The sequence below is a fragment of the Mixophyes fleayi genome, chromosome 4 (assembly GCF_038048845.1).
Source record: "Mixophyes fleayi isolate aMixFle1 chromosome 4, aMixFle1.hap1, whole genome shotgun sequence".
NCBI lineage: Eukaryota > Metazoa > Chordata > Amphibia > Anura > Limnodynastidae > Mixophyes > Mixophyes fleayi.
In genome coordinates, this window is record NC_134405.1 from 340,472,262 (window position 1) to 340,489,552 (window position 17,291).

General features: G+C 47.0%; 1 protein-coding gene across 2 annotated transcripts; it reads left to right on the forward strand.

Moving 5' to 3' along the window:
- The first annotated feature begins 7,517 nt into the window (after positions 1-7,517).
- On the forward strand, positions 7,518-12,664 carry CREBL2 (cAMP responsive element binding protein like 2). 2 transcript variants are annotated; one of them, XM_075210674.1, is made up of 4 exons: positions 7,518-7,776; positions 10,020-10,208; positions 10,928-11,075; positions 11,641-12,664. In XM_075210674.1, exons 1-3 carry the CDS (start codon positions 7,765-7,767, stop codon positions 11,069-11,071), a joined length of 345 nt encoding a protein of 114 aa, XP_075066775.1. In that variant the 5' UTR covers positions 7,518-7,764; the 3' UTR covers positions 11,072-11,075; positions 11,641-12,664. The 2 variants fall into 2 exon arrangements, with proteins under 2 accessions (XP_075066775.1, XP_075066774.1); XM_075210673.1 differs by having other exon boundaries at positions 7,525-7,756.
- Positions 12,665-17,291: the final 4,627 nt, after the last annotated feature.

Here is a 17,291-nt window from a genome sequence, read left to right on the forward strand (position 1 = left end):
TTGAAGGTTTTTCTTTGCAGTTTTTTTCTTTTGCAGGATTATTTATTCTAATTAGGAGCCCTGCCTATGGGGCCCCCTTTCCCGTGGGGCCCCCGGGCACCTGCCCATCGTGCCCAATGGAAAAGATGGCCCTGCAACTACCCCTGTACTGACCCAACTACCCCTGTACTGTACTAACTACCCCTGTACTGTACTATACTGCCCCAACTACCCCTGTACTGTACTATACTGCCCCAACTACCCCTGTACTGTCCTATACTGCCCTAACTACCCCTGTACTGTACTATACTGTCCCAACTACCCCTGTACTGTACTATACTGCCCCTACTACCCCTGTACTGTACTATACTGCCCCAACTACCCCTGTACTGTACTATACTGCCCCTACTACCCCTATACTGTACTATACTGCCCCAACTACCCCTGTACTGTACTATACTGCCCCTGTACTGTACTATACTGCCCCAACTACCCCTGTACTGTACTATCCTGCCCCTACTACCCCTGTACTGTACTGTACTATACTGCCCCAACTACCCCTGTACTGTACTATACTGCCCCTACTACCCCTGTACTGTACTATACTGCCCCAACTACCCCTGTACTGTACTATACTGCCCCTACTACCCCTGTACTGTACTATACTGCCCCAACTACCCCTGTACTGTACTATACTGCCCCTGTACTATACTGCCCCAACTACCCCTGTACTGTACTATACTGCCCCAACTACCCCTGTACTGTACTATACTGCCCCTGTACTATACTGCCCCAACTACCCCTGTACTGTACTATACTGCCCCTACTACCCCTGTACTGTACTATACTGCCCCTGTACTGTACTATACAGCCCCAACTACCCCTGTACTGTACTATACTGCCCCTACTACCCCTGTACTGTACTATACTGCCCCAACTACCCCTGTACTGTACTATACTGCCCCAACTACACCTGTACTGTGCTATACTGCCCCAACTACCCCTGTACTGTACTATACTGCCCCTGTACTGCACTATACTGCCCCAACTACCCCTGTACTGTCCTAACTACCCCTGTACTGTACTATACTGCCCCTGTACTTACTATACTGCCCCAACTACCCCTGTACTGTCCTAACTACCCCTGTACTGTCCTAACTACCCCTGTACTGTACTATACTGCCCCAACTACCCCTGTACTGTACTATACTGCCCCTGTACTGTACTATACTGCCCCAACTACCCCTGTACTGTACTATACTGCCCCTACTACCCCTGTACTGTACTATACTGCCCCAACTACCCCTGTACTGTACTATACTGCCCCAACTACCCCTGTACTGTACTATACTGCCCCTGTACTATACTGCCCCAACTACCCCTGTACTGTACTATACTGCCCCTACTACCCCTGTACTGTACTATACTGCCCCTGTACTGTACTATACAGCCCCAACTACCCCTGTACTGTACTATACTGCCCCTACTACCCCTGTACTGTACTATACTGCCCCAACTACCCCTGTACTGTACTATACTGCCCCAACTACCCCTGTACTGTCCTAACTACCCCTGTACTGTACTATACTGCCCCTGTACTTACTATACTGCCCCAACTACCCCTGTACTGTCCTAACTACCCCTGTACTGTCCTAACTACCCCTGTACTGTACTATACTGCCCCTGTACTGTACTATACTGCCCCAACTACCCCTGTACTGTACTATACTGCCCCTGTACTGTACTATACTGCCCCAACTACCCCTGTACTGTACTATACTGCCCCTACTACCCCTGTACTGTACTATACTGCCCCAACTACCCCTGTACTGTACTATACTGCCCCTGTACTGTACTATACTGCCCCAACTACCCCTGTACTGTACTATACTGCCCCTACTACCCCTGTACTGTACTATACTGCCCCTGTACTGTACTATACAGCCCCAACTACCCCTGTACTGTACTATACTGCCCCTACTACCCCTGTACTGTACTATACTGCCCCTGTACTGCACTATACTGCCCCAACTACCCCTGTACTGTCCTAACTACCCCTGTACTGTACTATACTGCCCCTGTACTTACTATACTGCCCCAACTACCCCTATACTACCCCAACTACCCTGTACTGTCCTAACTACCCCTATACTACCCCAACTACCCCTGTACTGTACTATACTGCCCCTGTACTTACTATACTGCCCCAACTACCCCTGTACTGTCCTAACTACCCCTGTACTGTACTATACTGCCCCTGTACTGTACTGCCCCAACTACCCCTGTACTGTACTATACTGCCCCTGTACTGTACTATACTGCCCCAACTACCCCTGTACTGTACTATACTGCCCCAACTACCCCTGTACTGTACTATACTGCCCCTACTACCCCTGTACTGTACTATACTGCCCCAACTACCCCTGTACTGTGCTATACTGCCCCAACTACCCCTGTACTGTACTATACTGCCCCTGTACTGCACTATACTGCCCCAACTACCCCTGTACTGTCCTAACTACCCCTGTACTGTCCTAACTACCCCTGTACTGTACTATACTGCCCCTGTACTTACTATACTGCCCCAACTACCCCTGTACTGTCCTAACTACCCCTGTACTGTCCTAACTACCCCTGTACTGTACTATACTGTCCCTGTACTTACTATACTGCCCCAACTACCCCTGTACTGTCCTAACTACCCCTGTACTGTACTATACTGCCCCTGTACTGTACTATACTGCCCCAACTACCCCTATACTACCCCAACTACCCTGTACTGTCCTAACTACCCCTATACTACCCCAACTACCCCTGTACTGCCCCAACTACTCCTGTACTGCCCCAACTACTCCTGTACTGCCCTAAATACCTCTGTACTGTCCTAACTACCCCTATACTGCCCCTGTACTGTACTATACTGCCCCAACTACCCCTGCCCTGTCCTAAATACCCCTATACTGCTCCAACTACCCCTGTACTGTACTATACTGCCCCAACTACCCCTGTACTGTACTATACTGCCCCTGTACTGTACTATACTGCCCCAACTACCCCTGTACTGTCCTAACTACCCCTGTACTGTCCTAACTGCCCCTGTACTACCCCTGTACTGCTCCCACTACCCCTGTACTGTCCCATTTGCCCCTGTCCTGCCCCTTCTACCCTGTACTGTCCTGTGCTGCTCCACTACCCATGTATTGCCCCAACTGTCCTGTACTGCCCAACTACCCCTGTACTGCCCTATTTGCCCCTGTCCTGCCCCCACTACCCCTGTCCTGCCCCAACTACCCCTGTCCTGCCCCATTTGCCCCTGTCCTGCCCCAACTACCCCTGTACTGCCCCAACTACCCTGTACTGCTCCCACTACCCCTGTACTGCCCCATTTGCCCCTGTGCTGCTCCAACTACCCCAGTACTGCCCCATTTGCCTCTGTCCTGCCCCAATTGCCCCTGCACTGCTTCAACTATTCTAATACTGCCCCTTCTACCCTGTACTGTCCTGTGCTGCTTCACTACCCCTGTACTGCTCACATTGACCTGTACTGCCCCGACTACCCCTATACTGTACTATACTGCCACAGGTACCCCTTTACTGTGCTATACTACCCCAATTGTACTGTACTGCCCCAACTACCCTGTACTTTATTATACTGCCCCAACTACCCTGTACTGTATTATACTGCCCCAACTACCCTTGTACTGCCCCAACTGTACTGTACTGCCCCAACTACCCCTGTACTGTACTATACTGCCCCAACTACCCCTTTACTGTGCTATACTACCCCAATTGTACTGTACTGCCCCAACTACCCTGTACTTTATTATACTGCCCCAACTACCCTGTACTGTATTATACTGCCCCAACTACCATTGTACTGCCCCAACTGTACTGTACTGCCCCAACTACCCCTGTAGTGTACTATACTGCCCCAACTACCCCTGTACTGTACTGTACTGCCCCAACTACCCTGTACTGTACTATAGTGTCCTGTACTGACCTACGTACACTGTACTGTACTGCCTTAACTACACTGTACTTTACTGCTCTATCTACACTGTACTCTGTAAATACTATGTTAAAGAGATATAGTCACCACGGCAGGATTATAGGCTGGTATGGAGCTTCTTTTTATTCCTGGGGCAGGTACCGATCACTTCAACTTTAGGACACAAGACTTTGGGCCTTAGAAGTCGGCACCTTGGACCAGAAGTGTCAGGTCGGACATCCGGAAAGGTGGACTCACCATGAGAATCAGAGGGACTATAAAAGACGATACTGTATATTGTTGGGCGTTGCCAGGATGCCTGGAGATTCCAGTTTGCCCTGAACTTAACTTGGAATAGAGAAGCTTTGTCCCTCTTGCAGATATTGGTAGATCTAATAACAGATGGGTGATAGTTAGAGTAGTTAACTAAGCCAGGAAGGGACCGCAGTCTCGGTGTGATCTGTGGCCCAGCAAATATCTACAATCAACTTCAAAGAAACGACGGTTATAAACCAAGGCCGCGAGATTGAGGTATCAGCTAGCCGGCAGCCAAGAGATATTGGTGGAATAGGATCATGATTATCCCAGTAAGATTGGGGGAAGAGTCCAAGCAGGAAGCCCAGGGCTGGGTTGTGCAGTACCAGAGTAACAATCCCTTGGGAGTGCAACTTCCATGACTGCATCGCTCATGGAGCTCATATCTGTCCTAGGTGCTTGTGTCATGGAGAGTCAGTGTGTGATGGAGCCGGGATTGAAGGTGCCAGTCAGATTGCCACAAATAGCCGCTGCTGACCTACAGAAGTTCAAGTCCATGATGAATGTCCTGTGATCGTGCTGGACGATACTGGTACAAAGGACTGAGTTGCACAGGAACAGATGTGACCCCGGAAACCTGTTGCACAGAGAAGTACCAGCCACACTCATACCGAATTCGCCACCCAGCTAAGGCTGTCCTGTTCCTGGTGACTGGAGGGAATGGAAGCTACTTATGTGAGCTGCAACGATAATGTAATCATCCTGGAACAGTTCCTGCAGCAGGTGCCTCCCGAGATTCGGGAATGGCTGGTGGATCGTAAGCTGACAACTTCAGAGCAGGCTGAATGCTTAGCAATCAGCCCTCCTTGTGATCATCACATGTGATGGAGACTCATCACAACAGCCGACCCACACGAAATTACAAGCAGACCCCCAGCAGTTCTTAGAGACCCAGTGGTCTGAGGCTATGGAGCAGGACAGAGCAAAGTTGGACACAAGATTTTCTGGACCATTGTACTCGCTTCAGGTGACAGCAGCCCAGACATACCCAGCAGAACTGCCCAAAAATCCAGGACCCCTTTACAGGAGAGCTATCCAATCCTTACATCGTGGATTGCTGAACTAAAACGGCACCTAGAAAATCTACACCCCGGTAGCTGAGGATGTGCTGTACCAAGTGGAAGTAGTTACGGAAATGGGGAGGGTTAGCCCATGAAAAATGTGAGGGCTTCTGCAAGCTGTATGGGTGAGAGAAAGCGAGATTAAGGGGTTTAGTGGCTTATGTGTGTCCTGGACCTCGGTGCACCCTGACTTGGTCTCCAGGTGTCATGAAATCTGCATTGTTATGGCAGGAGGCTAAGTTAAGGATATATCCAAGGCTAGGGTTCACCTTGACTGGAAATAGGACCATGGAATTGTGGAACGACGTACCCACAGACATGACTGACTCAGGGGTTGAATTATGGGACATGGACAGAAGGGATTTTGGGGAAACACAACAAACTGACCCTTCCTTGGTGAGTCTTCATAGTGTAGTTGACCAACAGACTAACCTGAACTAAGACGGTGATCAGATAGGAGGCAGGACGTGTTATTGTAGATTGTGATGGACATACAGTCCTGAACGCACCCTCGGAACAGCAGTATGACAACTGGTCCAAGACAGTGCGGGAACTGTAGGTAGGACAGAAAATTTTGGTGCTTGTCCCCACTCATAAGAATAAGTCCCCACTTCATAACAATGAGATGCTGGTGATCTGGACACTACATGTTTACCCAGAGACACGGGTAAGCAGACTACACCGTGTGCTTGATCATATCAATCTGGTCATAGTGTACCTGGAAAGGAAGGTAGGGGACAAGATTATGTGCTGTTCTCCCATGGAAGCCCTGAGACAAATCCCCTGAAACCAAGAAGCACATGGGACAAAACAGCTAGGTCCCAGACTGACCAACAGACCTGACAAATTCTGGAGGTACAACAACCCCAATTCACCAGCAGACCTGGGTGAACCTATCTGGTCATCTTATCAAGTTGACAATGGGGTGGCAAAGCCCATGTGTAGCCCCTTAGGTGCTTAAGGTGATGAAGAAGGAGGTTGATGAGATGCTGGTCATGGGTGTGATTAATGTGGCCCAAAGTTTTTGGACAACCAGCACAAATACTTATCCCAAAAAAGGAACGGGGCACTAGGTTTTGTGTTGACTACAGGCAAATGACTGAAGTGACCATGGGCAGTACAGTGGTTAAGTGGTTAGCACTTCTGCCTCACAGCACTGGGGTCATGAGTTCGATTCCTGACCATGGCCTTATCTGTGTGGAGTTTGTATGTTCTCCCCGTGTATGTGTGGGTTTCCTCCGGGTGCTCCGGTTTCCTCCCACACTCCAAAAACATACTGATAGGCTAATTGGCTGCTAAAAAATTGACTAGTGTGTGTATATTAAGGAATTTAGACTGTAAGCTCCAATGGGGCAGGGACTGATGTGAATGAGTTCTCTGTACAGCGCTGCGGAATTAGTGGCGCTATATAAATAAATCATGATGATAATGACAGACGCCTATCCCATGACCCAAATTGATAATTTACTAAATGACAAATGCCCCAGCCACTTCTCTGCGGACACTTAATCAAAACCTAGAGGGGGTGTCAGGATTTTACCCAGGCTGACTTAGATGACATAGCACAGTAGTAATATATTAGTAGTAACATATTGTCCTATATCATCTCCATGCATTCCTCAGGGAGGTGTGGAATTTGTTAACTATGAGACGGAGAAGGAGCAGTCACAATTTTTATTGCACAAAGATAAATAAACATAGGACTCAGAGGTAGGAAAGCGAGGCTGTCAGGGCTGTAGATCAATGTCACAGTGCAGTAAACACTGATTATTGCTGTCATAAGACAAACTCCCCCCTGTGACAGATTCACAACTTTCTCCTAGTAACTCTTTCAGTTTCTAACTATCGGCGCCATTTTGGTGTAGTCAACTATTTAGCTACAGTTAACTATGGTCTATGACAAAATGGCCGCAGTTGTCCTCTAATATGAAGACATTTCTTAAACGATGCAGTCCGTCTCCTCTCCTCACACAGGGACCGACATGGAATGTTGGGATTTGTAGTCTCCTGATCCTACAGGACTCCGCTCCGCCCATTGGCCCCTTTCCAGACTACTTTATCCAACAGCCCTTGCGTTGGTCCTGATGACGCACGAGAGTCGCGCAGGGGTTGCCGGGAGACGAGGTTCAGGACTCCGCCTGACTCTTCAGAAACGTAGACGTTGGGAACTACATTTCCCGTCATGCACATCGCGACATCCTGCTTATAGTGCAGCCTTTACTGGAGTCAGCTGAGCGACTGTAAACAAACTCTGCTCTTCCTAGGAGGCCTCTTAGGAGCCCAGCAGCCAGGGGCCCAGCAGGCAGAGGAGCTGTGTACAGCCGGGGTGGTGCTGTGTATCTGGTACAGCTGCAGATTCTCCCACAGCTTATTTATTGCTTCATCCAGTCTCAGCCAGATGGAGGACAACAAGGTGAGACCATGATCATTACTGTAAGTACTTGTGGGATGCAGTCTGTGTCCATAACAGAGCAGAAAAATACAGGAATGTGGCCCCCAACAGAGCATGAAGCATGATGGGGGTGGTGCCCCCTCTGGATAGCACAGGGCATGATGGTGGTGCCCCCTCTGGATAGCAGGGGGCATATGGTGGTGCCCCCTGTGCAGAGCATGGGGTATGATTGCGGTGCCCCCTCTGGATAGCAGGGGGCATGATGGGGGTGTCTGCTCCGCAGAGCACGGGCATGATGGTGGTGTCCGAACCGCGGGGCATGATGGTGGTGCCCCCTCCGCAGAGCAGAGGGCAGATGGGGTGTCTTCTCAACACATGAGTGGGCTGGAGCAGTGTCACCACTACAGAGGAGGGGATTATCTGTGTCCAGTTTGTATGTTCTCCCCCTGTTTGCGTGGGTTTCCTCCAGATGCTCCGGTTTTCTCCCACACTCCAAAAACATACTAGTAGGTTAATTGGCTGCTACTAAAGTGACCTTGGTCACTCTCGGTCTGTCTGTCTGTTTGTCTCTGTGTGTGTTTTAGGGAATTTAGACTGTAAGCCCCAATGGACCAGGGACTGATGTGAGTTCTCTGTACAGCGCTGCGGAATTATTGACGCTATATAAATAGCTGCTGATGTCCCCTCTTCAGAGCACGAGTCTGGGGCATTGTCTGCGCTGCCGAAGAGGGGTCTGGGGTAGTGGCCCTTTAGGAGAGTTTCTCTCTTTTGAGTTGTGTGGGTCTGCGGTAGATTTTAAGGGTTTCTCAGCCTCGTCGTCAGAATAAAGGGATTGTATCAGTAAATTTTTTAGTTCCACCAGGAACCTTAAAGTCCCATATTACTGTATCACCGTGTTGTCAGTGTGCAGCTGGACTATGTATAATTTATTTGTACAATTAAACGGTGCACCTACCACCGGGAGACACAGTTAGGTCAACGGTGTCCTAATGGAGCTTTAGCCACAGATCATGTAGCCGGTCTGATGCTACATAACCGCACAGTCACTTGTGAAACTATTGCACGGTGTACCCCAGTCTTCATACAGCTCAGGGGTCAAATTCCTATGTAAAACTGCTGTGATATAAATTTATTATTTTTTGTTATAAACCTTTATATAGCGCTAGCATGTTACAAATCACTTTACAGATTTTTTAATCATTCACTTACATAGTAAATTATCTGCTACACGCCCCAACGTTAACCTACCAGTTTTTGGAGTGTGGAGAGTTTATCTCGGTTTCTTTCTGCCCGTCGGTAACCTGTCGTCACTGACCACTCCTGTTGGTGTCGCCAGACACTCGCCAACTACTCGCTAGTTGTACGAGGATAGTGCTGCCATCACCAGGCTCCTTCACCAGCACCTGAAACCGCTTACTTCTGGGGTAGCTAGTAGGCAGAATATTGTAAGTCGTGGTTTATTGCTCTTAAATGTCCTTGGAAGATCAGTTCCATAACGGTTACTAGTGATCATCCAGACGTACAATAGGAAATACAGATCTTTTTATAGTTTCTGCAAACATGATGGCAGGGGGCAATCCAGCCCTCCTGTCTATACCTGGCACCACCAAGTCTGAGATATTGCATCCCAATTGTAAAGCGCTACGGAATTTGCTGACGCTATATAAATAAATGATGAGTTAATGTTTAGCATCAGGATGCAGTATACTCTCTCATTTTGGATTTAACAAAAGTTAACACCACTTGTATCAAGCTGTGATTAGTTGCTGTTTCATTATTCCGAAATTTTCCCTAAATCTGTAACATACAGGATACAAAGGATAACGAGCCCTGTGCTTTCCGATAGGGGTGCCATAGCCATTTGAAGGAATATAGATACTTACAGGTTGTCCAAGATTCTGACTTTCCAACATTTACAGTCCCACAACCTACCTCTGCTTTTCTTCCTTCGTTCCTAGCTCTGAAAAGGAAAGTTTGAACGATTTATCGGATGGCAAAAACAGGCTGCATACTGCAAATGGGCAATTCTCCATCCTACGTGCCCCTTTTACAGAACCCCACCTCCCCATTATTTTAATGGGGGGGGGAGGGAATTGGTGGGTTGTCGAGGCCAAGTTCCAAATAAAATCAACAGAAAGCCGTGTCTAGGCTGCATGACATGTGGCGTGTTACCTAGTATACATCATACCGGAGTATATAAAGTCTTCACGTACTTTGCATTCTTATATTTTATTTTCTCCGCGGCCTCTGTTGCTGACGACTTGCTCTCTTCTTTACTGCGCAGGTCTCGGGCGGGAAGGTTAAGAAGCGGGGGAGAAGGCCAGCTAAGATCGACCTGAAGGCCAAGCTGGAGCGGAGCAGACAGAGCGCGCGAGAGTGTCGGGCCAGGAAGAAACTGCGTTACCAGTACCTGGAGGAGCTGGTGTCCAGTCAGGAACGCGCCATTTGTGCGCTGAGAGAGGAGATGGAGATGGTAATGCAGATTTTCTACCTGGCGTGTCTTGTTGTAAGATTAGAGGCCGCTACCTCGAGATTCTCCCTTCCAGGATGTCCCTCACTCTGCGTAGGAAACGGAGGAGGTTCTCCCCCCCGTGGGCCATTTATATTAAGTCACGTGACCTTACGCAAGCTGTCATTAGGACAAGCGAAGTGCACAGTACAGGGCTACTGTATATGGTGGCTTTTTCCTCATCACATCGCTTATTTTTATTACGTATGACTGCCAGCATAAAAGTGGATTTTAATTACCGGTAGAATGCATTTATTTCTGTTACACACAGTCCTGCTTATTTAATAAGGCCAAAAAAGATGCTGTATTAAAAAGCTCTAATTTTGGCACCTTTAAGACTTATTCACAAATCACCTACAAGGAAGGAAAATAATCCTGCCTCTTACAAATGGATGGCGTTTTATACAGCTTTATTTCCCATTCAGGGAAGTCGTATATATCAGTGGTGGTCTGTATCTGTGGGGGCTGGGGGTGGAATGAGTAGGTAGGACGCAGGGTTCCCCCTCAATTCAGTGCCTGCATAACTATTCACCTATATCAAGTAGGAGTCTAGCGCCACCTTGGGTCAGAACATGGATTCTGCGACTATTCTATCATCTTGTCCCCTGTATATTGTTTCAAATTGAATCTTTTGGAATGCTATTTTTGGTCTGGTAATAATGCCCCCCTCTCCCTCCATACAGTACAAACAGTGGTGCACTGCAATGGATCAAGGTAAAATCCCGTCTGAGATCCGAGCTCTGCTCAGCGGGGAGGAGCTCAACAAATCTGCTCCCAATTCCGGCAAACAGCACAGACCTGTGAAGACGGAACCTGCCGAGAAATGACCCTGTGAGTACCCGGCCCGGGGGACGATTATCAGTCCACCTACTGTAATTAGGGGAAGATTTCCATTCAGTGTATGGAGCCACAGCAACCAATCAGCAATTGGCTATGATCGCTCTAGTGCAAGTTAGAAAATGGAAGCAAGTGTCTGATTGGTTGGAATGAGGCTGAAACAAGACGCGATCCTGTTCTTCCAGCCTAGGCCCGGCTCTATGGGGCTTTATTAGTCCGACCATCTGACCTTCTCTCACCAAAGATTTATACAGCTTCAGCACTGTGGCTCAGACACCTTTAAATTAAATTCCGGTAGTTGTATTTTTAATAGTGGCTGATTTTTGTGCATTTTTATTTACGTTCACAGATTGTCGGATTACAAAGGGTATTTTTTTTTTTTTCTTCTAATCCTAGAGACAGATTCAGTAGATCTTCTTGCAGTATAAAAATAGAAGGTTCCTGTAACCATAGATCTTGAAAGGCTAATTTCAATAGGTCTTTGTTTGTTTATGTATTTTACAATGTATTATGTGTTTTCACACTTAGTTTGTTTGTTTTTTTATATTTCTTTTTAAAGAAACACCCCTCATTTTTTTGGTTGGCCATGTCTACATGCTGAGTGCCACGTGAAGCAGAGGAATGGGGGTCTGGCATCGGGGTCTCTACGCGGGGTCTTCCACGCGGCTGAGCCCTGACCGCGGCATCGGAGAGGGATTGAAGTCTCTTTTGTACCACGCTCCTCCTGTGTCTGTGACTTCGTGTCACCGCCCTGTCCACGAATAAGGAAAGACGGGGGTGCATTCCAGGGTCCTCTACTAGATATTCAGCTTTTGTTCTGTGTTGACACAAACACTAACCCTTTGAACGCCGCAGGAGTCTACCTACATACCTCAGTTGTGCATCTCAAAGACCCCTTAAGAGAAGCTATGTGTAGGGGGGTGTAAGAAATGTATCATTTTCTAATAGCTGAGCTCCGCTACAGTCTAAGTATGGGATATAGTAATCTTTCCTCGTGGTAAGGCCAGATTAACGCTGTTCTGTCACCAGTCTTTGCTCATTATGTCGACCAATGAAGTCTTGTGTATCCTGCTTATGTTGCTATATAGATCTCCCTGTCTCAGACAACCATCCAGGTTGATATTAATTCACACACGCTACCGACCAAGGCTGCGGACATCTATATGACTGTAAGGTACCTCAGGAACGCTGATCTTATACTTGCTGGAGAGAATCCGTCCGCTGCAAAGAGACAACATGACACATTTTTATCCAGGTCCCTTAACGCCTCGCATCCCATACCCACCCCTGATTATCCTGTATATCTGCTCAATGTTCTCAACCCCCGGGTGACTGTATTCCCCCCTCCCCAAATCCCCTTTACGTCCCCTTTGGTTTCATGCCCACCCCTCCAACCTTGATCTACCGTAACTCACTCTTTATTGGATAATAGGTCTGTATTGGGGGTCCAAAGCACAGGCTGGGGTCAGCATTGCACTGTGTGATGTATACTGTACATTGCTCATAGAGCCTCCGTATTAACTGTATCTGTCTCTGATTGTTCTGATTAACAGTGTAGAGACTGAATAAAGAGTCAAATAACACAGACTGTACTTGTAGTGATTTGCATATTGTACATTGCAATTAAACATGAATTATTCTGTTATATTAGAGCTTCTCTTGCAGGGTGAGATAAGTCATCTTGTGTCCGAGAGGTGAATTATTCGTACAGCGGTCGCTGATCTACAACTTGTCTATCGTATGCTTCAGCCAGGCTAGGAAACAGTACGACACTCGCCCTCCAATCTCTGTATATCTTTGTTTTATTAAGCACATTACACAAAACAGTAGTTTTATTTTCTCATACTTCTGAAATGAATAATGACCTTGGGAGTGAATTTCGACTGTGTCCAGTACACAAAGGAGATGCGTACTTAGGAGAATAGATACCAGCTCTTGTCAGGATTCCCAATATAAAGACCACTGACAGAGTGTAAGTGGAACAAAGTGGTTTTTATTTAACACAGGTTTCAGGATGCAATAAGAGGTAAGTGCAAGTCAGCAGTGTATGGCTGTAATAGCAAAGATAACTCCGTACGCCACAGATGCAGAGAATGGACAATAATATAGTTTAAGGAGTCAGTGCTGAGAGGTCGGATAACAAGTTTGATTCTGAGGCTGGAGAAGCAGGTTATATCACGGTTGTCAGAATACCTGGATAACTCAGGAGGCACGAGGCACCGGATGTGTCACGGATGTCAGGAGACATGAGGCACCCGAGGAGTCATGGGCAGGGAAAGTGTAGTGGCCTGCAGGGTGGAGTACTCGGGAGTCCAGGTGAGCAGACAGCCAGGAGACTGGATCAGATACAAGGTGTAACAACTGCAGACACCGGAGCCAGATAGCTGCTACCGACTGTAGATATTGGATTGCTTGGGGAGCAGACACAGTGACACAGAAGAGTCAAACAAGCCAGGGATCAAAGCCACACGGTCCACCACGATAGCTGGGAGAAGTAAATGTGAAGTCACAATAATACCGAGTCAGGGGTCACAGGAAGCGGTGTCAAAACGGAGGGACAAGCAGAGGTCAATACCAGATCAATCAAGGATAACACACATGAAAACCAACAGAGGTAATGGCAACAGATGGACTGGCAAGGACTGCTGGGGAAGGCAGTCTTTTATAAGCCAAGGACAGGTGTTAAGAATCCTGGAGAAACGAGCTTAACTCTGGCAGGTAGGAGAGCAGTCCAAGTACCACAGTGGCCCCTTTGGTGGAACAGTGGTACTGCAGGTTGGATACATATAAAGGCAAAAGTCCAACATAGTTCTTGGCAGACAGCAGCTGCAGGAGGCAGATTGCGACACCTCTCAAGTTGGAAGTGTGAGTGGTATGATGTGCCCGACCAACCCAAGTTTTTTTAAGAGAGAGAACTTTTTCCACCTCCAAATGCATCTACAGAAACCATACAATATCAGGGTTATTTTGCTTGACATATCCACCAGTGAATGTTTCATTTTGTCATTCAACCCTTTAACATTCCATGACACAATCCAAAGGTCTTTGGTTACAGAACGTTCAGGTACCGTTGCATGTAATGACAATATCTATGTTGGATTAGATCCGAGGGTAGGAGGGACCCACGATCACGCAGAGAATATAATGTTACAGCGGCACAAAAAGAATTCAAATAAATATGATGCAAAAAAAGAACAAACGTACCAAAAATCCCATTCCCCCCCCCCTCCCAAACGTGGCATACGGCACCCAAAACATTAAAGAAAGAACCACCTTCCCAAAGACTCAAGTCAAATATAAAAAAATTGTGAAAATGATTAAATTGGTGCCAGGTCCCTGCCTAAGGGAGGTAACCGACAGATGCCGATACAGGCTATGAAATATATCTACGGTTAGCAACTGGAATGTATAAAACATTGTGAAAGAATATCGCAAGTCGTCAAACGTGAAAAATAAACATACAATACCCAAAGTGTCCAGCTGTAGTGAAAATGAGAAATGTCCACTTATAGAAGAATACAAGTGGTACAGCCCAGATCAGGATCTACGAGGAACACTGCGATCCCGCCAGGTGACCGCGGCCTGTGAAGAGTCAAACAAGCCTCGCCGGGAAAATAATAATATACGATAATTGGAGAGTCCTCAATCTTCTCTTGACTTGTAGAATCTGAGCTTGTGTTTTCTGAACATCGCCGGAAACATCTGGGAAGACAGCAACCCTTTGGTTTTGGTATAGCTGAGGACCATTGGTCCAGGCGAGGCGTAGGATAGCATCTCTGTCTTTAAAATAGAGGCTTTTTGAATTAAAGGAAGGCGGAGGTGTACCCAGCGTATTAGAAATACGATGTGTTCTTTCAATTACAAATTGGTCAGTGAATCCTTAACTCCCATATACTGGTATCAGCCAGTTCTCCAAGGTTTTCGGATTTCTGCCTTTTAAGGAAGGCCGGCAATTACAACATTATTGCGGCGTAGGTGCCCTTCAATATCCGATAACTTTTGTTTACAGGAGACCATTTTTGACTCCGAGTTTGCAAACTGTTGTTTCAGAAGTGCTGAGTTGCCCTCCAGTGTAGAGATTTGAGTCTTCACCTTACCAACTCTCTCCCTTAGGTTTTGCACATCTTGGCGTACCAGGGACAGGTCCACCTGCACCTCTCCAATTTTCTCCGCTACCCACTTTTCAGAGGAGTTAATAGTGAGCAATACTTCCAGCAGGGTAGGGACATCAGAAGTTGGTGACTCCAACACCGGCTGTGGTCCGTGAGTGGTAGACTGTGGCACATCTCCAGGCACAGAGGAGGTTGAGCTAGGAAAGCGATCTAGTCTGCCAAAGGCAGTGGCATAAGAATTGTTGCCCAGATAGACCTAAGAGACAGGTAAGGGATGACCAGCTGACAGCAGGCCGGATTATAAAATACATGGTGCAGGATCGGTACTGAAAGCTTCTTTCTACATTACACAGTCAGAGAAGAATGTCAGACATCAGACTGAGTCTGGTTACAATGGTAGAATATATGTACTCCTGAAGGAGGAACACGGCGAGGGGCTTGTATGCAGAGGTGCTTAGATATTACCGCCACTAGATCCAAGATGGCGATCGCAGCAGGCAGCGGCAGGATGTAGACCCGCAGAGAGGGGAGCCGTATATGGCAGCAGTTTTTGCCCTGTCCAGGTCACGGCAGCAGAATAATTTAGACCTGACAGTCTATGAGGCATCAGAGCTCCGTCAGCAACACAGAGCGGATGTATGACAAAGAGGAGCAGCACAGCGAAAACACAGGGCACGGGGGTCGCTGGAGGGCACCACCAGAATCTGGAAGATACAACGTCGGAGGCACCAGTCGGAGAGGGTCCAAAACAGCACCTTAGGGGGAGACCTAGTCGAAAAATTCACAGCAGGAGTAAACGGATCTTGGGACCAAACAGAAATCGGCAGTCTGACGACTCAATGAGCTAACGACTGTGTCCCCTATTATCTCCTATTTCAGATCTATAGTAATACAATATCTATACAATGAATGAAGTAGATTGTGTCCTGAGCCCCATGACGCAGCTTGTAGTAAGAAACATGGAGTTACGTCGTTCCTGTAAGCCGTAGTCTATGACTCTGTTATTGCTGTGGCCCAGGTGCAGCGGGTTCTTTTCCAGCGAAGGAGAGGAGGATGGAGAGAGGATCTGGGTGTGTTAAGAATCAGATTTTATCATTATCTATTTATATAGCGCCACTAATTCTGCAGCGCTGTACAGAGAACTCGCTCACATCAGTCCCTGCCCCATTGGAGCTTACAGTCTAAATTCCCCTAACATACACAGAGAGAGACAGAGACAGACTAGGGTCAATTTGATTGCAGCCAGTTAACCTATGTAATGTTTTATTTTTTAATGAAAAAAATCTTGAGTATTATAAAGAGTGATATTCCAATTTTTTGGGATATTAGAAGTTGTCACATAGGAATCCTGTCACATACACCAGTCTACTCTGACCACTCTCATTAACAAGGCATTTTCGCAGCTCAATGTATTGTCGCTCTGTGCACCATTCTCTGTAAACTCAAGAGACTGTTATATGAAAATCCCAGGAGATCAGCGGTTTCTGAGTTACTCAAACTGCCCCGTCTGGCACCAACAATTATTCAACAGCCACTTAGATGACACCTCTTCCCCATTCTGGTGTTTGGTCTGAGCAACAACTGAACCTCTTGACCACGTACGTCTACATTAGTTGCTGAAACATGATTGGCTGATTAGATATATTCATTAACGAGCAGCTGTACCTAATAAAGAGGCCACTGTGTGTTTCATTTATATATATATATATATATATATATATATATATATATATATATATATATATATATATATATATACACACACACCATCTGTAATGTGTGCAAACTTCATTGTTCCCAGGGGACTTGTCTCAGATAATGCTGCACCCACAGCTCTGACTAATTGGCAATTATAGACAGAGAAATGACTATCAATAAGCAAGTTTTGGATTTAATTAACTCCCCGTGTCAGGCAGAGAGCAGACTGGAAGGAATTAGCGGCCCCCAGAGTAATGTGATCTGCCTAATACAGGAATAGATGCTTGTTAGACAGAACCAGTTCACGGGGGAGACAGATTAGACCGGTCTGGCAGACTCTCTCCGTGTAGCGTTGTGTGCCCACATCAAACATGGCCGCCTCATTGGAACAAAGCTCACA

Excerpts from the sequence above, each read along its gene's own strand:
- CREBL2 (XM_075210673.1), top strand. Across the intron at positions 10,209-10,927 it reads TGAGAGAGGAGATGGAGATG|TACAAACAGTGGTGCACTGC; the intron begins GTAATGCAGATT and ends CCCTCCATACAG.